This window comes from Capra hircus, chromosome 3 (genome assembly GCF_001704415.2).
Source record: "Capra hircus breed San Clemente chromosome 3, ASM170441v1, whole genome shotgun sequence".
NCBI classification, from domain to species: Eukaryota; Metazoa; Chordata; class Mammalia; order Artiodactyla; family Bovidae; genus Capra; species Capra hircus.
The window spans coordinates 76,579,000-76,606,878 of record NC_030810.1 but is presented as its reverse complement, the minus strand read 5'-3'; the positions used below and the strand labels follow the sequence as shown (position 1 = coordinate 76,606,878).

The window sequence follows — 27,879 nt, the reverse complement described above, 5'->3', positions numbered from 1 at the left end:
CTTAGGAAAACTGATGCTTTCAAATTAATGCAATTATTGCATAGGTGTTTTCAGCTGACCTATTTGGTGCACTAATGAACCACAATTTGAAAGCATCAGTTCTTTGGAGCTCAGCCTTCTTTATGGTCCAGCTCTCACATCCATACATAACCACTGGAAAAACCACAGCTTTGACTATATGGACTTTTGTCAGCAAAGTGATGTCTGATTTTAATATGCTGTCTAGGTATGGCATAGCTTTTCTTCCAAGGAGCAAGTGTCTTTTATTTTCACTGGCTCCAGTCATCATCCACAGTGATTTTGGAACCCAAGAAAATAAAATTTGCCACTCTTTCCGTTTATTCCCCATCTATTTGCCTTGAAGTGATAGGACAAAATGACATAATCTTAGTTTTTTGGATGTTGAGTTTTAAGCCAGCTTTTTCACTCTCATCGCTCTTTAGTCCCTCTCATCTTTCTGGCATTAGAGTGGTATCATCTCTATATCTGTGGTTCCCTTTGTAATTCAAAAAGGATTATATTGGAGGACAGGGAGATTTCAGAGTTAGTTCACTTCAAAAATAATTCTCTTAATGAAATAGTAAACTTGCTATTTGAAAACGCTACGGTCTCCCATTCATTTTAACATCCAATTAGTACATGGTAACTATGAGAACAAACTAAGTGTTGGCCATTCTAACTAAGTGTAATGAGAAAAAGAACAGTGGTTGTCAACTCTTAGCATAAGAAACCCTAATAATAAGACAGTCATATGATGACTTTTATGAATCAAATTAAAAATAAAGGAAAATATCTCTTCTGTTTTTATTTGAGTTTACTTTGAATATTACAGATAGACAAGATGTGTGAACAAAATTCTATGAAAGAACTTTCACCAAGTGAACCCTCAAATGTTAACATTATACAAGTTGAGGAACAGTATATTGCCAGCATCCCAAAGCTAGCTTTATACCCCTTAGCAGTCACCACCCATCACTTCCAAGGCAAACCATTATTCTTACTTTTACTATTATGAAATAGCTTTATCTGATATGAAATTTATAGAAGTAGGATCACTCTGTTGATACCACTTTATCTATGGGGTTCCTTTTATTTAACATTACATTTATGATATTCAGTCAACTTTTACATGCATTTGCATTTTTTCATAGTCATTGCTGTATAGTGTGTGGCTATGTCAGTTTTTTCTTTTAAATTTGTTCTACTGTTGACAGGTGGTTTTTATCTGTTTTTTTCCAAATAGAGCTACTCCAAATATGATTGTACATACACAGTTTTTATCAACATATTAATAAACATTTTTGGAGGGTGTTCACTGTTAGTGGAAGGAGAGTCTAGAGATCCTTCCTTCTGTGAGTCTTGGTTTACAGTAAGGACGAAAAGAAGAATCTAAAGTCTTACCCACTGCAAGAAAATTTATTACCTAAGGAAAGACTAGGTTGCAGAGAGTTGGAGGCAACTGAGCACACACAAAGAAAACAGAGAGAACACAAGAGAGAGGTGGGCCACGCCAAGGGAGGCAAATGGCCCTAGAGGACCAGGGTACAAACTCAAGGCAGTCATTTGCATAATCCAGTCATTTGCATAATCCAAGGGAGTTGTTGACTGACAGACTTGATTGACAGCTGCAGGTTATATAGCAAGATGCTTTACTGTGCATATTCCTCCCATAATTCAGCCTAGTATAGTTAGATGTGCGTATTGATGGATCTGAGGTGGTGGTAGTGATAAAGAATCTGGCTGCCAGTGCAGCAGATACAATAGATGTGGGTTCAAGCCTTTGGTTGGGAAGATGGCCCTGGAGTAGGAACTGGCACCCCACTCCAATATTTTTGCCTGGAAAAGTCCATGGCAGACCAGCCTGGTGGGTGATAGTCCATGGAGCTGCAAAAAATCAGACATAACTGAGCGACTAAGCAACATTCCGACAGATACTTGGAAAGAGGCTCAACATCACTGATTATCAGGGAAACGCAAATCAAAACCACTATGAGATAGTACCTCACACCTGTTAGAATGGTCATCACCAAAAGATAAGGGATAAGAGGTACTGGTGAGGATGGGGAGAAAGGGAACACTTGTGCACTGTTTTAGGAATGTAAATTATTGAAACCAGTAGGGAAACAGCATGAAGTTTCCTCAAAAAATTGAAAATAGTACTATTGTACGATTCAGCAACCCTGCCTCAGGGAATATGTGCAGTGGAAATGAGAATATGCTACTGGAGAGATATCTGCTCTCCCCTGCTAAAAGACACATTATTTACAGTTATCAAAATGTAGAAACAAAGTATCCATAAAGAGATGACTGAATGAAGAAGATGTGATAGGTAGGTACCTAAGACAGATGGATAGATACACAGCATTGTTGTTGTTTTAGTCACTAGTTCAGTTCAGCTCAGTTCAGTCACTCAGTCACATCCGACTCTTTGTGACCCCATGAAGTGCAGCACGCCAGGCTTCCCATGTCCATCACCAACTCCCAGAGCTTACTCAAACTCATGTCCATTGAGTTGGTGATGACATCCAACTTTCTCACCCTCTGTCATCCCCTTCTCCTCCCGCCTTCAATCTTGGTCAGCATCAGGGTCTTTTCCAATGACTCATTTCTTCACATCAGGTGGCCCAAGTATTGGAGTTTCAGCTTCAGCATCAGTCCTTCCAATGAATATTCAGGACCGATTTCCTTTAGAAGGGACTGGTTGGATCTCCTTTCTGTCCAAGGAACCCTATAAAGAATCCACAGTTCAAAAGCATCAATTCTTCTGTGCTCAGCTTTCTCTTTAGTCCAACTGTCACAACCATAGATTACTACTGGAAAAAACATAGCTTTGACTAGACGGACCTTTGTTGGCAAAGTAATGTCTCTGCTTTTGAATATGCTGTCTAGGTTGGTCATAACTTTTCTTCCAAAGAGCGAGTGTCTTTTAATCTCATGGCTGCAGTCACCATCTGCAGTGATTTTGGAGCCCCCCCAAAATAAAGTCCCTCACTGTTTCTGCTGTTTCCCCATCTATTTGCCATGAAGTGACGGGACCAGATGTCATGATCTTAGTTTTCTGAATGTTGAGTTTTAAGCCAACTTCTTCATTTTCCTCTTTCACTTTCATCAAGAGGCTCTTTAGTTTTTCTTCACTTTCTGCCATAAGGGTAGTGTCATCTGCATATCTGAGTTATTGATATTTCTTCCAGCAATCTTGATTCCAGCTTGTGCTTCATCCAACCCAGCATTTCTCATGATGTTCTCTGCATATAATTTAAACAAGCAGAGTGACAGTATACAGCCTTGGTGTACTCCTTTCCTGATTTGGAACCAGTCTGTTGTTCCACGTCCAGTGTTAACTGTTGCTTCCTGGCCTGCATACAGATTTCTCAAGAGGCAGGTCAGGTGATCTGGTATTCCCATCTCTTGAAGAATTTTCCGCACTTTGTTGTGATCAACACAGTCAAAGGCTTTGACATAGTGAATAAAACAGAAGTAGATGCTTTTCTGGAACTCTCTTGCTTTTTTGATGATCCAACAGATGTTGGCAATTGGATCTCTGGTTCCTCTGACTTTTCTAAATCCAGCTTGAACATCTGGAAGTTCGTGGTTCACATACTGTTGAAGCCTGGCTTGGAGAACTTTGAGCATTTCTTTACTAAAGTAGCCTCCAACTCTTTGTGACCCCATGGACTGAGCACATTCATGGAATATATAAGAGGAGTTAATGAGTCCAATGGCCACCAAAAGTTACTTCAGTACAAGAGAATGTGAGCTGTTTGCAAGTGCTAGAGTAGGGAAAGTCCTGTCAGTTGGTGGGTGGGGGGTTTTATGCCCCCTGACTATTTTTGGAGTACTGTGGGCATATTAGGAGCAGGGCTGGTAAAATGCTTGGTGGGATTAGGCAGCTATTGATTGGATGGTTAGCTGAAGGGTCTGGCTCTCCTTACACAAGGGTAATTTTCTACTTATCATTCACTAAGGAAGTAAACTGCTGAGTCCTGGGTTACATGCGTATTCAATTATAGCTATCACTTTGAAGAGCCAAACAGCTCTTCAAAGTGCTTCAGTTCAGTTCAGTTCAGTCGTGTCCGACTCTTTGCGACCCCATGAATCGCAGCACGCCAGGCCTCCCTGTCCATCACCATCTCATGGAGTTCACTCAGACTCACACCCATCGAGTCCATGATGCCATCCAGCCATCTCATCCTCAGTTGTCCCCTTCTCCTCCTGCCGCCAATCCCTCCGAACATCAGAGTCTTTTCCAATGAGTCATCTCTTCACATGAGGTGGTCAAAGTGCTGGAGCTTCAGCTTTAGCATCATTCCTTCCAAAGAAATCCCAGGGCTGATCTCCTTCAGAATGGACTGGTTGGATCTCCTTGCAGTACAAGGGACTCTCAAGAGTCTTCTCCAACTCCATAGTTCTAAAGCATCAATTCTTCAGCACTCAGCCTTCTTCACAGCCCAACTCTCACATCCATACACGACCACAGGAAAAACCATAGCCTTGACTAGACGGACCTTTGTTGGCAAAGTAATGTCTCTGCTTTTGAATATACTATATAGGTTAGTCATAACTTTTCTTCCAAGGAGTAAGTGTCTTTTAATTTCATGGCTGCAGTCACCATATGCAGTGATTTTGGAGCCCCCAAAAATAAAGTCTGACACTGCTTCCACTGTTTCCCCATCTATTTCCCATTAAGTGATGGGACCGGACGCCATGATTTTCGTTTTCTGAATGTTGAGCTTTAAGCCAGTTTTTTCGCTCTCCTCTTTCACTTTCATTAGAGGCTTTTTAGTTCCTCTTCACTTTCTGCCATAAGGGTGGTGTCATCTTCATATCTGAGGTTATTGATATTTCTCCCAGCAATCTTGATTCCAGCTTGTGTTTCTTCCAGTCCAGCGTTTCTCATGATGCACTCTGCATATAAGTTAAATAAGCAGGGTGACAATATACAGCCTTGAACCACTTTAAATTCCCACCAACAGTAGATGAAGGTTCTGGTTGTTCCATGTCTTTGAAACACTTGGCATTTTCTGTCCCTTTCATCTAGCTGTTTTTTTGGGTGTGTGTAATGAATTCTCATTGTTTCTAATTAGCACCTTCCTAATATGTAATGAAATTGAAGGCTTCTGCACATGGTTTGTAGCCACATGGATCTCCTTGTTGTGAAGGGCATACTGCAACAACGAACTTGCTTCAAGAAGGAAATCTGTAATTTGGTGTACATATTAATGACTCTGCATTTTCATGAATACCCTGATGGTGGTTATTCATGATAGTATATGGCAGCGTTTGCCATCTGTATTCACCATCAGGACAGGGACTGTATTTTTGTTACCATTGTATTCTGGTATCTAGCAGAGAGCCTTGTTTTAGATAATTGGCTTTGCAGTTAAATATGAACATCTTAAGCCATAAATTTCTTTATAAGTACTGCATCAGCACTACTTTAGCTACATCCTGCTAGTTTTGGTCTATTATGTTTTTATTAGCATTTAATAGGAAATATTTTCTAATTTCCCTGTGGTTTATTCTTTGCTCCATCAGTTACTTAGAAGTTAATTTCTAAATATTTGTAGATGTTCTAGATATCTTACTGATTTTTTTAAATTAAATGCAACTGTGATATGAAAACACATAATTTCAGTTTTTAAAGATTTATCCTGATTTGTTTTATGGCCCAACATTAGGTCTGTCTTAGTGAGCATTTCACAGTACACTTAAAAAGTATATTCTGCAGTTTTGTATAATGAGTAAACGTTAGTTAGGTCAAGTTTGGCAATGTTAATTCAAAATGTCAATGTTGTTACTGATTTTTTTTTTTTGTTTTTTGCTTGTTCTATCAATTACAAAGAAATAGATGTTAAAATTACTACCTGTGAATGTGGATTTGTTGATTTCTCCCTCTAGCCCTGTTAATTTTTAAGTCTTGAGTCATTGATCTCTGGCTTGGTTCATCTGGCTGGGCTGATTATCAGTACCTTTAGTTCTCTTCTCTTGTGCCAGTCAGATTTTGCAAAATGAATTTTTCAGTCTTTGACCTGGAGATTATTAGTCTATCTGTCATCATTTCTGAGATCCCAATGAGGGAAAAAGTTGGGTTTTCAAAATTCAGTATATGATCTATAGACTTTGACTTAACTCAGCTTTTAATATGGATTTCTGCCCCCATCTGTGGTGTGTGCTTCCAAGGGACAGACTTCTTAACCTTCTCAAATAAGCTTCTGTCTTACCATCTCAAAGACAAATGTTCAGTCTTCTGCAGAGGTTGGGAATGGATGTTAAAGAAGATTATTTGATGACTCTGCTGATTCTTAAACAGCTTCTTGTTTTCAGCCTCACTGTGTCTCCATTTTAAGGGTAGATGGTGCTATAAATTTAGGATGTAGTAGAGGTGGTAAAGAACACATCAGGTTGCTTCTAAGTTTCCAAAGTTTTGTTGCAGAGCTGATGATTGTATATGAAGGAGTTAGTTGCTAAAAGTATGCAAATTGAGACTATTGCAGTCTACAGCTGTGTTATTGCTGAAATTCTAGCATCATATATTTAGTTTCCTATGAATATTTATTTGTTTACTTAAATAAAAATATGTTTCTCCCATTTCTAAATGATTTCAATCAACACATTATTTTTGGGAGATTATAAATCTCCCTTTTAAATTCAGATTGCCCTGGGTAGGAAGTATAACACACAGACCTCTTCATTAGTCATTTACATTATATTTCAAAATCACTTAACCAGGCCTGTGAGACAAACAAATGGTAAACCACCTCATTAGGACTGGGAGTGTGGACAAGTAACTACAAAAAGGAATTTTGGAACATTGGAAGCTTGCAAAGTGGGGACCTAGAGCAACTGGGGTAAAGAAGGGCTAGAGTGATGTCATGGATCATGGATGAGAATTGACAGAAGACAGAGTTTTATGATGAGTTGGGCATAGAGAGAGAGGGAAGAAGAATTCAAAGATAATTCTGAGATCCAGGACTTATCTGTTGTCAGTATTTTAAAAATTCCTCTTCAAAAGCTATAAGCAGAAATTTTAGAGTTCACATGAGAATTATTTTTCTAAAATGAAAATTTTCCCCTGGACCTTTAAAATATAAATATAGGTCAGATTTGCTTTCTTATATTGATTATTGGGAGTTGTTTGTAAGTTAACAATTTTTCTTTTAAATTGAATTTTTTGCTATTAATTCAGCTTGTAAATTTAGAAAACTTTTAAAAGTTATTTATTACTTTGTTATTATTTTTTGATTCTTCAGGCTTTCTGTTAAGTTCTTAGTGTGTTTACAGTTAGATGTACTACAAAGTTAATATTTCAGACAAAGTTATTATTCTGTAATACTTTAAATTTCTCCTAGAATATTTGTGCTTTAGCTGGCTTTTTCCTCCATATTCAAATAGTACCAACCAAAATTTTTAAAAATATAGTTAATATACTGATTTAAAGTATTTTTGTTTTCAGAGACCAGATAGTTAATTTTTGTATGGTAGTCTATCACTATGGAAGGTTTTAGATATGACTTTTGAAAATGCAAGTGAATTAGGTAAATGTGTTGCTCATAACACTCTGGTGGTGTGAGTTCAGTTTAACTTCAGGCAAAACTCTAGCTTTAACAGGTTTTTTTCCATGGTTATATTCGTTCCTATGGAAACTGACCTCTTTTGTCCTCTTCTCTCTCTTTTTATCCCTTTAGAAACAGGTTACAGAAGCAATAGCCAGGAGGAAACATGAAATATTCATACCATCACTACTTAGAAGCTTCCACTAACATACTAACAGCCATATGCTTTCTCTTAGAGGCTATGTACAGACATGCACAAACCCACATACCATAGATTTATATATGTTTAACAATCTAGACCACAAGAACTGGAAAAATTTCTCTGATTTGTTACTGTGGCTACCCACTGATGATGCTCTAGAGCCTTGCAAGCCATGTGTGGAAGCGGTCAGGATATGGATAACAGAGCTGAAAGGTGATGATTACTCACTGGGAACATCTCAGCTCCGAGACAGCATGAATGTGGAGGCTCCTGTGGTACTCCTGGTGTCTGTCAGTTAACAAAATGTTAGAAATCAATAAAAAAACTCAGTTTAGAGATAAGAATCCTGATCTGGATCATCTTGGATTTTGAAAGAGTCTCTTATGTTTTTCCCTCAAGACTGCTTCTAAAGGATTCTAAACAAACTGTGGTATTTTTTTTTAACCAAAAATAAATGAGAAACAGAACTCAAAACAAGGCCTCTGTTCAAAGGTCAATTATCGAATGAAGCAATACTTTTTTTTGTTATTGATAAGGAATTTTCCAAGCTAATTTCCCTTGATGGGATTTTGAAGGATTAAATTTCTTGCTCCACTTATCTCCAAATCTAAATGTGTCCTCCAGACTGAATGAGTTGGACATTTTTGAGCCAGATACTCACCAAGAAGGAAAAAAAGTCAGATTCTTGTGGCACACCATCACATACATAGTTGCAATCCCAAAATCTGGCCTGTCAGATTAACAAACTCACTAAGAAGTGAGTTTGACAGAGTCTTCTAACTTCTTAAAGTTTTTGTCTCTCATTTTTCAAATGAAACAATAACACCTAAATTGTCAGGAGAATTTAATAAATTCATATGGATGCTTTTGAGTTTCTCCAACACCAATGTACTTTATTTTTATTTTTAATTTTTTTTATTTTTTAGAATTAGCGGAAACCCGCGCACACAAAGCCAAGCCAAAGGCGGACACAAAAGCCCCTGCAGGACAAGTGTGGCCCAGTGCGGCCAAGCCAGGAGTCCGCACCAACCCCAGCCCACACACCGCGGCCAGGGGAGAGGATTCTCTTCGCCCCACCAATGTACTTTAGTTGGCACTCGAAATACAATGGAAAAACATAGTTCCTCTTCTGATGAATACTGCCCAATGGAATGTTTTCCAAGTTTAGGTGCATAATTATCACCTGGGTACTTATTAAAATGTATAATTAAGATTGTTAAGATAATGGCTCTAGGGGGCTGGGAAAGAAATTCCTTACTGGTGCAAAATGGAGTCTGCACTATGTTCTCCCCTAAGTGCTGACTTATGCAGTGATTAACATTAGTCCAATTAAACCAACATTGCCTTATGGCTGGATTTTATATTTCTTAAAGTCCTGCTCTAAATGACATTTTCTTTGTTACTATATAAATATATGTATTTAATATTTGAACAGTGAATTTATCATTACTTTAATAAATATCAAATATCCTATTCATTGGGCTTCCCAGGTACAGTGGTAAAGAATCCACTTGCCAATGCAGGAGAAGCAGGAGACGTGGGTTCGATCCCTGGGTTGGGAAGATCCCCTGGAGTAGTAACTGACAACTCACTCCAGTATTCTTACCTGAAGATTCCCATGGACAGAGGAGCCTAGTGGGCTACAGTCCATGGGGTCACAAAGAGTCAGACATGACTGAGCATGAAGACTAAACCAAGGAAAATAATATCACAAAACTAATGAACACTTATTCTTAAATACCAAGAAATACAAAAATTCTTCCCAAGAAGAAGAGATATAAAAATTCAAAGAATTATAAGAAAATATGAGAATGAAAAATGAGATATCAGTGCTGAGGTAAGAAAGGAAGGAAACAGAAATGTTCATATTAGAAATAGAGAGAATTCAGTAGTTAATTGGTGAAAGAATCAATGGTCCTATCTACAACTCACTTGATGGGAAAATCTCAAAGGGTCCAAATTTAAATTTCTTGGTGGCACTTGGGCAGCCAAAGTCCTCTCCACACCCTCCCAGAACCTCGCTTCCTAGGACATTATTCTAACACTTAGAGCTTAAGAAAAGATAGGCGGAATCAGCTAAAACTGGCCCATGTCAGTAATACATGAGAGATTTGGTCAATGGAGACTAGAAAAAAGAAAAACTGTTTCAATAATAAAGAAATCAAAGCACAGTGAGAAACTAAGGCAATGAATTAAGGACCTTTATGAAGAATTTAACTTCCTAGATTCTTCTTTCTTTAATTATAGGAAATTAATATTTAGCACAAAAGCTTTAATATTTTTAATCTTCCATGTTTATAAGTTCCTATGGTTACTTGGTTATATCAATATAATTCATGTGATGGTGTGGAGAACAAAAGAATGGAGCCATAACAAGCTGCCTCTCCTCACTCTTCCTCCCATTAAACCTAAGTGAAAAGAACAGTGTTGTATTAAGCCACCATGTCTAATCATCCTTGATGGTGACAAGCAGAGATGTAAGTTTACATCAGCACAATAGGCTGAGAAGCAACTGGTGGGTGGATAACTCAAGATATGACCTGAGAGAACTATATTCCAACAAAAATTATTTTAAAAACTATGGCTGATTCATGTTGAGGTTTGACAGAAAACAGCAAAATTCTGTAAAGCAATTATTCTTCAATAAAAAATAAATTAATTAAAACACACACACACACAAAGACAAGAACTGATAACAATCTGCCTTTATTTCCTAAAAATACTACCACATGATGCTGAAAAATGATCACAAAAGTGACAGCTGGGATATGATTTATAATCTTATTTAATTCTCCCAACAATCGATTCTTTTTAAAAATATATATATTTATTTATTTTAATTGGAGGCTAATTAATTTACAATATTATATTGGTTTTGCTATACATCAACATGAATCCTCAACAGGTGTACACATGTTCTCCATCCTGAACCCCCCTCCCACCCCACTCCCCATACATTCCTCTGGGTCATCCCAGTGCACCAGCCCCAAGCATCCTGTATCCTGCATCGAACCTGGACTGACGATTCATTTCATATATAATATTATACATGTTTCAATGCCATTCTCCCAAATCATCCCACCTCTCCCTCTCCCACAGAGTCCAAAAGACTGTTCTATACATCTGTGTCTCTTTTGCTGTCTTGCATACAGGGTTATCATTACCATCTTTCTAAATTCCATATGTATGCGTTAGTATACTGTATTGCTGTTTTTCTTTCTGGCTTACTTCACTCTGTATAATAGGCTCCAGTTTCATCCACCTCATTAGAACTGATTCAAATGTATTCTTTTTAATGGCTGAGTAATACTCCATTGTGTATATGTACCACAGCTTTCTTATCCATTCATCTGCTGATGGACATCTAGGTTGCTTCCATGTCCTGGCTATTATAAACAGTGCTGCGATGAACATTGAGGTACACGTGTCTCTTTCAATTCTGGTTTCCTTGGTGTGTATGCCCAGCAGTGGGATTGCTGGGTCATAAGGCAGTTCTAGTTCCAGTTTTTTAAGGAATCTTCACACTGTTCTCCATAGTGGCTGTACTAGTTTGCATTCCCACCAACCGTGTAAGAGGGTTCCCTTTTTTCCACACCCTCTCCAGCATTTATTGCTTGTAGACTTTTGGATCGCAGCCATTCTGACTGGTGTGAATGGGACCTCATTGTGGTTTTGATTTGCATTTCTCTGATAATGAGTGATGTTGAGCATCTTTTTATGTGTTTGTTAGCCATCTGTATGTCTTCTTTGGAGAAATGTCTATTTAGTTCTTTGGCCCATTTTTTGATTGGGTCGTTTATTTTTCTGAAATTGAGCTGCATAAGTTGCTTGTATATTTTTGAGATTAGTTGTTTGTCAGTTGCTTCATTTGCTATTATTTTCTCCCATTCTGAAGCCTGTCTTTTCACCTTGCTTATAGTTTCCTTTGTTGTGCAGAAGCTTTTAAGTTTAATTAGGTCCCATTTATTTATTTTTGCTTTCATTTCCAATATTGTGGGAGGTGGGTCATAGAGGATCCTGCTGTGATGTATGCTGCAGAGTGTTTTGCCTATGTTCTCCTCTAGGAGTTTTATAGTTTCCGGTCTTATGTTTAGATCTTTAATCCGTTTTGAGTTTATTTCTGTGTATGATGTTAGAAAGTTTCAAGTTTCATTCTTTTACAAGTGGTTGACCAGTTTTCCCATCACCACTTGTTAAAGAGATTGTCTTTTCTCCATTGTATATTCTTGCCTCCTTTGTCAAACATAAGGTGTCCATAGGTGCATGGATTTATCTCTGGGCTTTCTATTTTGTTCCATTGATCTAGATTTCTGTCTTTGTGCCAGTCCCATACTGTCTTGATGACTGTGGCTTTGTAGTAGAGCCTGAAGTCAGGCAGGTTGATTCCTCCAGTTCCATTTTTCTTTCTCAAGATTGCTTTGGCTATTCGAGATTTTTTGTATTTCCATACAAATTGTGGAATTATTTGTTCTAGTTCTGTGAAAAATACCATTGGTAGCTTGATAGGTATTGCATTGAGTCTATAGATTGCTTTGAGTAGTATACTCATTTTCACTATCTTGCTTCTTCCAATCCATGAACACAGTATATTTCCCCATCTATTAGTGTCCTCTTTGATTTCTTTCACCAGTGTTTTATAGTTTTCTATATATAGGTCTTTAGTTTCTTTTTAGGTAGATATATTCCTAAGTATTTTATTCTTTTCGTTGCAATGGTGAATTGAGTTGTTTCCTTAATTCCTCTTTCTATTTTCTCATTATAAGTGTATAGGAATGCAAGGGACTTCTGGGTGTTGATTTTATATCCTGCAACTTTACTATATTCATTGATTAGCTATAGTAATTTTCTGGTGGAGTCTTTAGAGTTTTCTATGTAGAGGATCATGTCATCTGCAAACAGTGAGTGTTTTGTTTCTTCTTTTCCAATTTGGATTCCTTTTATTTCTTTTTCTGCTCTGATTGCTGTGGCCAAAACTTCTAAAACTATGTTGAATAGTAGTAGTGAAAGTGGGCACCCTTGTCTTGTTCCTGACTTTAGGGGAAATGCTTTCAATTTTTCACTATTGAGGATAATGTTTCCTATGGGTTTGTCATATATAGCTTTTATTATGTTGAGATATGTTCTTTCTATTCCTGCTTTCTGGAGAGTTTTTATCATAAATGGATGTTGGATTTTGTCAGAGGCATTCTCTGCATCTATTTAGAAGATCATATGGCTTTTATTTTTCAGTTTGTTAATATGGTGTATTACATTGATTTGCGGATATTGAAGAATCCTTGCATCCCTGGGATAATGCCCACTTGGTCATGGTGTATGATCTTTTTAATGTGTCCAACAAACCATTCTTTTAATATATTTATATTTAACAAAATAAAAGCAGAATTCTCAGAAAGGGTAGAAGAGTTGCTCAGGATCACAGAATTGGTGAGTAATTGAGCCAGGGTTATACTCAGTGTTCTCCATTTTTCACAGGTTGTGTTTACTTTTCACCACTTGTGGAAATGGCATAATGACTGAAAAGAAAAAGGAATGAAATATATGGCTTAGATTAAAAAAAATATCTATAGCTTTTACCAAAATATAGCTTAGCTTATGTTTTTTTGCTTTGCTTTAAGTTGTAGTGGGGGAAACACAGTTTGTTACTACAAAGATGGAGAAATAAATTAGGAAATATAAATCAGAAAATGTATTCTGAAAATGTTAAATTTGAGACAATTATAGACACGTAGTTTGAGCATTATTTGGCATTGCCTTTCTTTGGGATTGGAATGAAAACTGACCTTTTCCAATCCTGGAGCCACTGCTGAGTTTTCCAAATTTGCTGGCATGAGTGTAGCACTTTCACAGCTTCATCTTTCAGGATTTGAAATAGCTCTACTGGAATTATATCACCTCCACTAGCTTTGTTCGTAGTGATGATTTCTAAGACCCACTTGACTTCACCTTCCAAGATGTCTGATTCTAGATGAGTAATCACACCATCATGATTATCTGGGTCGTGAAGATCTTTTTTGTACAGTTCTTCTGTGTATTTTTGCCATCTCTTCTTAATATCCTCTGCTTCTGTTAGGTCCCTACCATTTCTGTCCTTTACTAAGCCCATCTTCGCATGAAATGTTCCCTTGGTATCTCTGATTTTCTTGAAGAGATCTCTAGTCTTTCTCGTTCTGTTGTTTTCCTCTATTTCTTTGCATTGATCGCTGAAGAAGGCTTTCTTATCTCTTTTTGCTATTCTTTGGAACTCTACATTCATATGCTTATATCTTTCCTTTTCTCCTTGGCTTTTCACTTCTCTTCTTTCCATAGCTATTTGTAAGGTTTCCCAGGCAGCCATTTTGCTTTTCTGCATTTCTTACTCCTTGGAAGAAAAGTTATGACCAACCTAGATAACATATTCAAGACCAGAGACATTACTTTGCTGACTAAAGTCCGTCTAAGTCAAGGCAATGGTTTTTCCAGTAGTCAAGTATGGATGTGAGAGTTGGACTGTGAAGAAGGCTGAGCACTGAAGAATTGATGCTTTTGAACTGTGGTGTTGGAGAAGACTCTTGAGAGTCCCGTGGACTGCAAGGAGATCCAACCAGTCCATTTTGAAGGAGATCAACCCTGGGATTTCTTTGGAAGGAATGATGCTAAAGCTGAAACTCCAGTACTTTGGCCACCTCATGAAAAGAGTTGACTCATTGGAAAAGACTTTGATGCTGGGAGGGATTGGGGGCAGGAGAAGAAAGGGATGACTGAGGATGAAATGGCTGGATGGCATCACTGACTCGATGAACGCAAGTCTGAGTGAACTCCAGGAGTTGGTGATACACAGCGAGGCCTGGCGTGCTGCGATTCATGGGGTCGCAAAGAGTCGGACACGACTGAGCGACTGAACTGAACTGAACTGATAGATACGTAAGTAGAGATATCAATCAACTAGTCAGTTGTTTATTTGTTTCTGGAGTTCTAGGAGAGATGAGTGATCACATCATCATTATTATCTGGGTCGTCAAGATCTTTTTTGTACAGTTCTTCCGTGTATTCTTGCCACCTCTTCTTAATATCTTCTGCTTCTGTTAGGTCCAGACCATTTCTGTCCTTTATCGAGCCCATCTTTGAATGATATGTTCCCTTGGTATCTCTAATTTTCTTGAAGAGATCTCTAGTCTTTCCCATTCTGTTCTTTTCCTCTATTTCTTTGCACTGATTGCTGAAGAAGGCTTTCTTATCTCTTCTTTCTATTCTTTGGAACTCTGCATTCAGATGTTTATATCTTTCCTTTTCTCCTTTGCTTTTCACTTCTCTTCTTTTCACAGCTATTTGTAAGGCCTCCCCAGACAGCCATTTTGCTTTTTTGCATTTCTTTTCCATGGGGATGGTCTTGACCCCTGTCTCCTGTACAATGTCACAAACCTCAGTCCATAGTTCATCAGGCACTCTATCTATCAGATCTAGACCCTTAAATCTATCTCACTTCCACTGTATAATCATAAGGGATTTGCTTTAGGTCATACCTAAATGGTCTAGCGGTTTTCCCTACTTTCTTCAATTTAAGTCTGAATTTGGCAATAAGGAGTTGATGATCTGAACCACAGTCAGTTCCCAGTCTTGTTTTTGTTGACTGTATAGAGCTTCTCCATCGTTGGCTGCAAAGAATATAATCTATCTGATTTCGGTGTTGACCATCTGGTGATGTCCATGTATAGAGTCTTCTCTTGTGTTGTTGGAAGAGGGTGTTTGCTATGACTAGTGCGTTCTCTTGGCAAAACTCTATTAGTCCTTGCCCTGCTTCATTCCGCATTCCAAGGCCAAATTTGTCTGTTACTCCAGGTGTTTCTTGACTTCCTACTTTTGCATTCCAGTCCCCTACAATTAAAAGGACATCTTTTTTGGGGTGTTAGTTCTAAAAGGTCTTGTAGGTCTTCATAAAACCATTCAACTTCAGTTTCTTCAGCGTTACTGGTTGGGGCATAGACTTGGATTACTGTGATATTGAATGGTTTGCCTTGGAGACGAACAGAGATCATTCTGTCATTTTTGAGATTGCATCCAAGTACTGCATTTCGGACTCTTTTGTTGACCATGATGGCTACTCCATTTCTTCTGAGGGATTCCTGCCCGCAGTAGTAGATATAATGGTCACCTGAGTTAAATTCACCCATTCCAGTCCATTTTATTTCGCTGATTCCTAGAATGTCGACGTTCAACCTTGCCATCTTTTGTTTGACCACTTCCAATTTGCCTTGATTCATAGACCTGACATTCCAGGTTCCTATGCAATATTGCTCTTTACAGCATCGGATCTTGCTTCTATCACCAGTCACATCCACAACTGGGTATTGTTTTTGCTTTGGCTCCATCCATTCATTCTTTCTGGAGTTATTTTTCCACTGATCTCCAGTAGCATATTGGGCATCTAATGACCTGGGGAGTTCCTCATTCAGTATCCTATCATTTTGCCTTTTCATACTGTTCATGGGGTTCTCAAGGCAAGAATACTGAAGTGGCTTGCCATTCCCTTCTCCAGTGGACCACATTTTGTCAGACCTCTCCACCATCTTCATGACCAGATAATCATGATTATGTGATCACTAATCTAGAGCCAGACATCTTGGAATGTGAAGTCAAGTGGGCCTTAGAAAGCATCACTACGGACAAAGCTAGTGGAGGTGATGGAATTCCAGTTGAGCTGTTTCAAATCCTGAAAGATAATGCTGTGAAAGTTGCTGCACTCAATATGCCAGCAAGTTTGGAAAACTCAGCAGTGGCCACAGGACTGGAAAAGGTCAGTTTTCATTCCAATCCTAAAGAAAGGCAATGCCAAAGAATGCTCAAACTAATGTACAGTTGCACTCATCTCACACGCTAGTAAAGTAATTTTCAAATTTCTCCAAGCCAGTCTTCAGCAATACGTGAACCGTGAACTCTCTGATGTTCAAGCTGGTTTTAGAAAAGCCAGAGGAACCAGAGATCAAATTGCCAACATCCGCTGGATCATCACAAAAGCAAAAGAGTTCCAGAAAAACATCTATTTCTGCTTTATTGACTATGCCAAAGCCTTTGACTGTGTGGATCACAATAAACTGTGGAAATCTCTGAAAGAGATGGGAATACCAGACCACCTAACCTGCCTCTTGAGAAATCTGTATGCAGGTCAGGAAGCAACAGTGAGAACTGGACATGGCACAACAGACTAGTTCCAAATAGGAAAAGGAGTACCTCAAGGCTGTATATTGTCACCCTGCTTATTTAACTTCTATGCAGAGTACATCATGAGAAATGCTGGACTGAAGAAACACAAGCTGGAACCAAGATTGCTGGGAGAAATATTAATAACCTCAGATATGCAGATGATACCATCCTTATGGCAGAAAGTGAAGAGGAACTAAAAAGCCTCTTGATGAAAGTGAAAGAGGAGAGCGAAAAAGATGGCTTAAAACTCAACATTCAGAAAACGAAGATCATGGCATCCGGTCCCATCACTCCATGGGAAACAGATGGGGAAACAGTGGAAACAGTGCCAAACCTTATTTTTTGGGGCTCCAAAATCACTGCAGATGGTGACTGCAGCCATGAAATTGAAGACGCTTACTCCTTAGAAGAAAAGTTATGACCAACCTAGATAGCATATTCAAAAGCAGAGACATTACTTTGCCAACTAAGGTCCGTCTAGTCAAGGCTATGGTTTTTCCTGTGGTCGTGTATGGATGTGAGAGTTGAACTGTGAAGAAGGCTGAGCACCGAAGAATTTATGCGTTTGAACTGTGGTGTTGGAGAAGGCTCTTGAGAGTCCCTTGGACTGCAAGGAGATCCAACCAGTCCATTCTGAAGGAGATCAGCCCTGGGATTTCTTTGGAAGGAATGATGCTAAAGCTGAAGCTCCAGTACTTTGGCCGCCTCATGCGAAGATTTGACTCATTAAAAAAGACTGTGATGCTGGGAGGGATTGGGGGCAGGAGGAGAAGGGGATGACCGAGGATGAGATGGCTGAATGGCATCACTGATTCGATGGACGTGAGTCTGAGTGAACTCTGGGAGTTGGTGATGGACACGGAGGCCTGGTGTGCTGTGATTCATGGGGTCGCAAAGAGTCGGACACGACTGAGCGACTTCACTTTCACACAGCATGCTCATAGTTTCATTGAGTTAGACAAGGCTGCGGTCCATGTGATCAGTTTGGTTAGTTTTCTGTGTTTGTGGTTTTTCTTCTGTCTGCCCTCTGATGGATAAGAACAAGAGGCTTATGGAAGCCTCCTGATGGGACAGACTGACTGAGGGGGAAACTGGGTCTTGTTGTGATGGGATGGGTGAGACCATGCTCTGTAAGTCCTTAATCCAATTTTCTGTTGATGGGTGGGGGTGTGTTCCCTCCCTGTTGTTTGATCTGAGGCCAAACTATGGTGGAGGTAATGAAGATAATGGAGACCTCCTTCAAAAGGTCCCATGCACACTCCCACACTCAGTTCCCCTGACCCTGTAGCAGGCTACCACCAACCCATGCCTCCACTGGAGACTCCTGGACACTCATGGGCAATCTGGGTCAGTCTTTTGTGAGGTCACTGCTCCTTTCTCCTGGGTCCTGGTGCATACAAGGTTTTGTTTGTGCTCTCCAGGAGTCTGTTTCCCCAGTCCTATGTAAGTTCTGGGACTCTATGGTGAGGTTAATGGTGACCTCCTCCAAGAAGGCTTTTGCCATACCTGGGTCTGCTGCACCCAGAGCCCCTGCCCCCGCAGCAGGCCACTATTGACTCATACCTCTGCAGGAGATACTCAAACACCGTTCTGGCTCAGTCTCTGTTAGGTCTCTGGGTCCTGGTGCATATAAAGAGTTTAAAACTTAGTGTGCAGTAAATATTTAATGTCTTATTAATTGGTGATTAATTGTACAAATTATATAAGTGTGACTACATTGGCCATGAAAAACACATGGGGCTTCCCTGATACCTCAGGTGGTGAAGAATCCACCTGCAATGCAGGAGACCCTGGTTTGATTCCTAGGTTGGGAAGATACACTGGAGAAGGGAAAAAGCTACCCACTCCAGTATTCTGGCTTGGAAAACTAGTCCATGGGGTCACCAAGAGTCAGAAAGGACTGAACAACTTTCACATTTTAGTGATAGCTTAAGTATAATAAGTATTCTTCATTGGCACTTGCCTCTACAGAAATTACTGTGGAGGTGGGAACATTTGAACAAACAACTGTTGCAAAATCACATCTATTGTGAGAAGACAGCTTGTTCCAAGAAATCTGGCTTACACCATGTCAACATTTTTAAAAGATGCTTCAAATAAGAAAAAAGAGAAAAATATAAATAAATTTGGCTTCAAAATCGTGAAGGGATTTCTGAGAACTGTGGAACTTCTGAGAGCAATCAAATGAACAACTCTTTCTTTCTGTTCCAAGACCCTTCATATTTTCTCCTTTATATAATAAATTCTATTTACTTATTTTCATGAATTTTTCACACATAGTAGGTAGAACATACTGTACTCTTTCAAATATTCTTATATTTGTTGATCATTTATTGTGTTAGGTGCTGCATATAAGGAGCTTACAGTCTAGTGTGTAGTAAATATTCAATGTCTTATTAATTGGTGATTAATTGTACAAATTATATAAGTGTGAATAGATTGGTCATGAAAAACACAGCTCTACAAACATTCTCAAAAGAGAGAGATCACTTGACCTTTTTGAAAAAGGTACCAACTCTGGTGTCATAATATTTCATTCATTCATTCAAACATTCATTCATTGTGAATGTTTTCTTAGTGTCTAACCTATGTGGTAGGTGATGTGCTAAACGGTAGGAATTACAAAATGAACAGAAGGTAGTTGTTTCCTGCTCTCAATACCCTCCTGGAACCTACCAGTTGTGTGACTCTGAGTAAGTCACTTATGTGTCTTACTTTTCTTGAGACATGGATAATTAGGCTATTATACCTAAAAGGATGTGAGATATTGGAAATCCCTTCTAGTTCTAAAGTTGTATAGGGAAAAATTGAAATTTAGTCTTGAAGGGCAAAAGAGATTTAAAAATGAATGCAAAGACTTTCTGGAAGGAGAGTTAAAAATAAAGCACAGGCATACAGCCAAATACACTCACAAATGTAGAAGTGAAGCCTGTTGCACAATAGGCTTGTATGGAAAAGTAGTGGCTTATAAGGGCCTATAGGTTGTACTATGAAGAGTCTTGAAGCTGTATGACAGAGACTGATTGTTCTCATTTAGAAACCATTCTGATTCTTTGCCATCTGGTTAGAGAAGACACAAAGTTTTAGTTGGTAATAAGTTCTCTGACCAAGAGACTACATTCTCTGGCATCTTTTGCCACAGGATAATCCAGTTTGCTCCCATTGGGTGGATTATACATGACAGATACAACTTCAGTGTCATTTTATTCAAGACAAAGCTGCTTATCCTTGACTTCCTCCTTCCCAACCCCAATCATTCTGGGAAATCATGTCAACTAGAGCAACTTTGGAAGCCATATATTAAAGATGATAAAACAACTTCTCTAGCCATGGACTGCTCCTATCTGTGTTGTGTGAGATGGAATCATACAGGTGTAACCTTTCGGCTTTTTCATTCAGCATAGCACTCTGGAGATTCATTCAGTTGCATGTATCATAGTTCATTTCTTTTTATTGCTGAATAGTAGTCTATGATATGGTTATATAACAGTTTGTTTAACAACTCACTCAAGGAAGGACATCAGGATTTTTTTCAGTTTGGGGTTATTATTAATAAAACTGAGATGAATACATGGGTACCATTTTTCTTGTGGACATAAATTTTTATTTCTGTGGATAAATACCCAAGAGTACAAATCCTGGGAAATATAAATGTAAGTTTAGTTTTTTTTTTAAAAGAAATTGCCAAACTGTTTTAAAAAGAGGTTATACTATTTTATATTCCCACCAGCAATGTGTCAGTGATGCAGTTTGTCCACATTCTTGTTAGTGTTTGGTATTAACATTTTTTAAATTTCATCCTTATAGGTATGTAGTAATATTTCATTGTGATTTTAATTTGTATTTCTGAAATGACTAGTAGTTTTGAACATCTATTCACATGCTTGTTATCTATATATCCTCTTTGAAATATCTGTTCATGTCTTTGTCCATTTTTATTTTACTATTTTTTCTCTTTTAGTCTCTTCTGTTTACTGTTATTGAAGATTTTACTGTTGAGTTTTGAGGATTTTTTTTATATAGTCTAGATCTGACTTTCAAAAAATAACTCATAAAGAGAAAAGATAAATTGAACCTCATCAAAAATAATAACTTTGCTCTTTGAAAGACTCTATTCAAAGGATGATGGATAAACTACAGACTGAAAAAAAAAAATTTGCAAACACATATCTAACCAAGGACTAGCAGCTAGTCTTTGTTCTATATCCTAAATATTTTCTCCTATATGTTTTAGGTTTACATTTTACATTTAAGTTTTTGACTTATTTTGATTTTTTTTAATGCCTCTTTTTATGCTTTGGTGGCTCAGATAGTAAAGAATCTACCTGCAATGCAGGATAAGGGGGTTCAATTCCTGGGTTGGGAAGATCCCCTGGAGAAGGAAATGGCAACGCATTCCAGTATTCTTGCCTGGTAAGTCCCATTGACAGAAGAGCCTATTGGGCTACAGTCTATGGGGACGCAGAGAGTCAGACACAACTGAATGACTAACACAAACACACATACCTCCAGAAATATCTGTGATTATTTAATTTAGATGCAAAATGGGAAAGACTGGGCTAGAGATGGAGTGAAATAGGTTTACCTAATACTCAAAACTACATATCTTTCTTCAGAAGGATATCATAGGCTAGAAGGTACAAACTACAACAAGGGAGTTTGTGGGGGGAAAATTCCTCTTATAGAGAATGTCTAGCTTTCTTTCTATAAGTTAATGTGTTTGTGTGTGTGTGTTAGTCACTCAGTCATGCTCAACTCTTTGCCAACACATGGACTGTAGCCCTCCAGGCTCCTCTGTCCATGGAATTCTCCAGGCAAGAATACTGAATGGGTTGCCATTTCCTTCTCCAGGGGATCTTCCCAACCCCCAACCCAGGAATAGAACCAGTTAGTAGCCAGGTGTAAAGTGTCAGGAGGTGATTGAGAGAAAATGAGATTATACATGAATATGATTTCATAGTTTTTTCTTCTTTAAACTCATTCACCTACTTGTCAACTGTATTACTTTTAAAATCTAACCCTAGAGTTTAGATATGTTTTTCTCTTAGGCTATGACTGAAAATCTTAATGAAGAAGGAGTAAAGGAGACAAAATGAACACTCAATAAGTTTGTTAAATAGAATTGGTGGCAGAACTATAGCTTTGCTCAGATTGCCCCTCCTTCTCATTGATGATAGTGAATAAATACTAGCAGTTAGGGAATTTTATTGATAATTGTATGGCCAGTGAAATGAGAGTCATTTCTGTATCAGAGGATCCATCTAAACATTTTGTTTTCTTCTGTTTCTTTTTTTCTTTTTTAACTATTAGGAAGCATTGTCACTGGGAATCTCCCATTATTGGGTCTCATTTGTAATATCATATGTGCTGTGCTTAGTCACTCTGCTGCTGCTGCTGCTAAGTCGCTTCAGTCGTGTCTGACTCTGTGCGACCCCATAGACAGCAGCCCACCAGCCTCCTCCGTCCCTGGGATTCTCCAGGCAAGAACACTAGAGTGGGTTGCCATTTCCTTCTCCAATGCACGAAAGTGAAAAGTGAAAGTGAAGTTGCTCAGTCATGTCCAGCTCTTTGAGACCCCATGGACTGTAGCCCACCAGGTTCCTCTGTCCATGGGGATTTTCCAGGTAAGAATACTGGAGTGAGTTGCCATGCCTTCCTCCAGGGGATCTTCCCAATGCAGGGATCAAACCCAGGTCTCCCACACTGCAGGCAAATTCTTTACCATCTGAGTCACCAGGGAAGCCTATAATATCATATACTATGACTGAAATCTACATTTCCTTCAAACTGTAGCATTTGTTCTTAGAGCATAGTAGAAACTTTCTACAGAATAAAGACAGGAGACATTTAATAAGCAGAGAAAATGAAACACTCAGTCACAAACAAACCATTACCCATTTTCCAGGCCACATTTCCCTTTTAGATTAAACCATTTCCTTTTGATTTCCTTCAATTATTTTAATTAAATTGCTTTCTGAATAATGAATTTCCATATTCCATTTGAATTTGAATATGAAGTAACCCATAGATATCAAGTAAAGACTTGACCTGTAAAAGGCATAAATGATATGGCTCTAATGATAACTTCTTATGTGTATAACCCAGAAACCACTCACCTGATACCTCATGAGAAATGTATCAGGATCAGGGTTACTTATCCAATCATAGTATAAGGGGTACTTACACAAATGATTCTTTCATATTTTCTTTTTCAATACTCTGTAACATTGATATGTGAAAAATCTAGCTCTAAATAAATTTAAAAGAACTTTAAGAAGCATAAAACCAAAATTCTAAACAATAAGGAAACATTATATCATAGTTTGAGAAGCTTTTCTTTCTTAGTGCAATACTCTTTCTTCTAATTATAATCAGTTCTGAGTCATTCTAATTTTTTCAGCTGTGTTCCTATAAAGTATTATCACTTCATACTCTATCTGAAGTAAAAGACCAAAATGCTCCAATTTTGATGAAGAAATCTAATCTTTATTTCTATGATGTTAGCACAATATACTCACACAATAGCTCTGATCTGTACTTAACAAAATACATTATAGCACTTTACAAACTTTATCAGTTTGGAAAACATTGCATAACATTTTATTAAACACAATACTTTATATATATCATATATATCTTCATAATTTTATTTACTTTAAAAAGATAATTAACTCTCTTTATTCAATACTTGGTTTTATCAATAAAGCACAGCCTAACAAAGGAAGAAGTGCTCTCATTAGCAAATAAGATAAATAGAACACTAAGAAGAGATACCACCTGTTATTCTCATTTGTTTTAAATTAAGGTACCAGTGGAATGTAAACAAATAATTCTTTGTAATCTTTTGTTTACAAAAGATGTGTTATCAAATACACATGCAGAGGTCTGAGTTCTAGTGACTATCATTATATATTTCCTTAACAATGTGGTACAATTTAAGTCATTAAAAACTGTAGCCTTTGGCACTTTGAGTAGAAAAAGAATATATCAATATTCATGTAAAGAAAAAAAAACTTCAATGACTACAGAAGTACTTTAAAATCTTTTGTTAAGAAATAGGAAAGATTAGGAAATATCATACTGCACCTGAAATGCTGCAGCTTTTTTTTTCTTCAGAGCACGAAAACCAATCCACCTTTCTCTCTGTAAATTGGCAAAAGCCAGTAGGAGTGTCATAATGGTGGTGGTGGTGAGAAGTGGGGAAGGCAACATTTTACTCCCACTCCCCTCTCTGAGAAGGAAATTGCCAGAAGGGATATAGTTGAATCTGTATTTTATTGCCAGAGTTTTCGATTCTGATGGTTTCAGCTAAATCCCTAATGCCGTAGGAGGTTGGTTACTCTAGAAAGCTCTGCCCTTTTCCAGTAGAAGTTGATTAAGAATGTGGTACTACTCATCTCTAAACAACTATTTCTGTTCTCAGTGAAAATTGAACTGAGATCAGATTAACCAGCATTGTTGTTACCTTTTGTCCCCGTGGCAATCATGAGATGTACATCAGAATTCTTAAGAAATGGTGCAAAAAGGTTAAATGTGAAATTACAAGAACCAAATATTTCTTCATACTTAAAATTTTAAGTTGGAAAAACACCTCAAAATATTTCGCTTTTACTTTCTTCTTATTGGCAATACTGGTTTCCATTGATTTAAGTTGAAGGCTTCATTCAGGATAGGTAGCAAAAACTGTTATTTGTATGTTGAGCACAAAAACTGTGCCTATCTATTTTGAAGAAATACATTCTTAATGTACACTGTGAGATATTTTTACTTATCAATTTTCATTTTCTTTCAGATTCATCCTGTTAGTATACAAATAACAAAATATTTTAGAGAAGATGGTAAAACCCAACCACTGTGAATCTAACTGGTTATCAGGATATCAAAAAATGTTAATAATCTGGAACAAAATGAAAAGTTTGGATTACTTAAATTAGAAATTTAAGCCAGCTGGCTGGAAACATCTAAGGTTAACATATGATCAACACTGCTGGCAGTGTAACCCACAATGTTAAGTTTTGGTTCATATTTCTTGTTTATAAATTCACAGCATTATATTTTGCTGAAGGAATATCAACTGTTATTTCTTCATTAAAAATAGAACATATCTATAACATAAAAATTTAAATCAATAAATAAAGGAGAAGCCGTAAAATGTAAAATATGATCAACATCAATTTCAAAAACTCTAAAATAATGTTTTTAATTATGCATATTTACTCACTAAAAACAGATTTTTCATTAGCAGTAACTTGAAATAAAAAGTAAGCAGCAAAAAGCTATGCAGAAAAGTACTGGTTATTCCCTTTCACTGAAAATATCCTTATAAATTTTTGTTGTTGAAGAAAGCAAAATTTTGAAGAAATGCACAAAATCCTTTCATTTTTTGACTGTGACAGAGCCACTACAGAGAAGCTGCAGGGTGTCCTATTCTAACACAAAGAAGCCAACATCTTCTTAATAACAGTAGCATTTCTTTGACAAGGAATTGCACACCACTATTTCACAGCTAAATAGAAATTGAGAGTTTACACCATATATGTACTATAATAATCAGCACCACCCATATTGAGCTTTTGGTGCAGATTCTGCAAAAAGAATATATAATACTGCATGGCCTCTGCTGCAGGGAAAACGTGTGTTCTGGATTCCCACAGCTAATTATAAAGAAAGAACCCTAAAGTTGGCACATTCAGGAAGTACAATAGTATACACTGAAGGAAACCGCTTTCTTTTGATATTGCCCTCTGCAAACGTTTTGCGTTTGAAGGTAGGTCTTAGGAAGAGTCTTCACATTATCACATGAGTTAGGTTCTTGCATTGTGCTTTTCCCTTCCCTTGATGTGAAGTCTACAAGCTTGGGTGGAATAGTTCTCGAGAGTTAGTGAGTCGCGCGCGGGCTGATGGTGGATAATCTAGTTTGGTGAGAAGGTTCCCGATTCGCTGGAACAGAGCACTGGTAGAATCAACACGTTGTCTCTTGGGGTGACTCAAGTGATTTGAATGACTATCACTCAATCCTTATAAGCCCGTGTGGGGGAGGTTCCCTTGTAGAAGATATTCCTCGTGTTTTCGGGGCTGTTGCTTCTTTCAGGGATTAAAATGATGTTGCCCTTTCTCCGCAGGGTGGAGTCGCGGGAGGAAGAAACGGACAGAGTCTCCGAACCGATTTCGCTGCCCTCTACCGGGGTGACGCGGATGGTGGTGATTCCGTGGTGGTGATGCTCACTGTTGTCAATGTTGCTTCTCTTTCGATCTCCAGAACCAAAACTGTCTTTCAGAGACTCACAGCTTTCTGAGTCCCTGTTGAGATCGTTGAGCTCGTACGTTTGGCGAAGGCTGCCCTTTTCAGGGGCTTTCCATTTCCAGGAGCCACTGCCTTCGCCTTCGGTGGACGGGATCTGTATGATGGGCCTGTTGTTCTCCGGGTGGGCCTCAACCCTCACGATCCCACTGGGTTCGTGGTCTGTCAGCGTTTTGTAGCGGATGGAGCCGGTGCAGGAGACCGTGCTGCCTTCAGTGTTCTTGGGGCTGCTTTGGAGGACACCCTGCTGCTTGGACATGGCTATGACTTGCATGATGCGCGGCTGGCTGTTGCTTCTGTTACAAGCCACTGTCTTCTCCGCGGCTTTTAGCCACTTGGCCCGAGCAGAGCTGCTTTTGGGGGAGGTGCTTATGTTTTCCTGCGTCTCTTCAGGGATGTGTACTAACTGTGAGGACCCGGGGCGGGATTGAATGGACACTCTTGGTCCCCCAGGCATGCTATTGTTACACCCAGGGACGGTGCTAGGCTGGATCTTGAGGTACTGATTGCTGCTGGGAGCGTGGTGGTCTCCATTGACCCCCACCCTGGACGGCTCCGAGCTTGATCTCATTTCAATGGATCTGGGTGGTGACTGTCCCGGCTCGGTCTCTATAACCTGCAGAGACAGCTTCCGGCTTTCATTCTTATTCTTCCACTGGGTGAGGAGCTGCTTGGATCTAGCAGAATCCATCGAGGCATGAATGGTGGCGTTTCTTCTCACAGGGTCTTCCACGGATGGGGTGTTGGCTCTAGGCAAGGTATTGCTGAAGGTAACCATGTTCTCCTTCCCCATGGGGCTCCGCGGAGTGATGATTTCTACGTCTGCATTTGCCCTTTTGAGGTTGGTCAAGGAGCTAGCATCTCTATGGTTTCGGTTAAGGATGCCTTCAGTGTGAGCAATTCCGTCAGTGCTGCTACCGTTTTTAGCAGATAAAACTCGGCTGGGGTCTTGATTGAGGTCTGCCAGAGACCTGAGGGCTTCTCTGTGCTGAAACACACTCTCTTCACTAGGCAGAAAGTTCCCCACAGCATACAGACCCTAGTGTTGGGAGAAACAATAAACATCCATCAGGCACTAGGAGACATGGTTACTGAGAGTTTGCATTGGAGGATGTAGTGAGGCACATAAAGATGGGTTCACTGTACACCACTGACTAACACAAATAGCCAAAACTGAAAGTGCAATTACTCAGGAAATAGTTGTAAGTTATATAACTAACTCTTCAGAACTATAAAGTCCATTATTTTTCATTATTAGTTGGATTTTCTCTCCTTTCTCCATCCCACCAGATGTTTTGGACAATCTGATCCTCTGTTTTGAGAAGAGAGGTCAGACAATGAGAGAAATAAGGGCATTCCTCTGTTTTTCTTTTTAAATTTTATTTTTCAATTAGATGGAAATTGCTTTACAATGTTGTGTTGGTGTCTGCCATGCAACAACGTGAATCAACCATCTTCTGTTTTTTTCAAAGCAATTCATTTTTCTGGATTTATGAACTGCTTGTTGAATGACACCTCAGATGGCTTAACTGATGTATTTTACCTTCCATTTTCAATCATACCTCATGATGGTGTGATTGAAATCACACCATTCAATCATACCTGCATGTGGAAATACAGAACAACAAATCATTCATAAAATATGA

General features: G+C 38.5%; 1 protein-coding gene across 1 annotated transcript in view; it reads right to left on the bottom strand.

Moving 5' to 3' along the window:
* Positions 23,397 to 27,879, bottom strand: part of PLPPR4 (phospholipid phosphatase related 4) — a 50,822-nt gene continuing 46,339 nt past the window's right edge. The window contains exon 7 of the mRNA XM_005678056.3: positions 23,397 to 27,272. Coding sequence (XP_005678113.1) covers positions 25,944 to 27,272 — 1,329 coding nt within the window. The 3' untranslated portion in view covers positions 23,397 to 25,943. The remainder of the gene's footprint in view (positions 27,273 to 27,879) is intronic.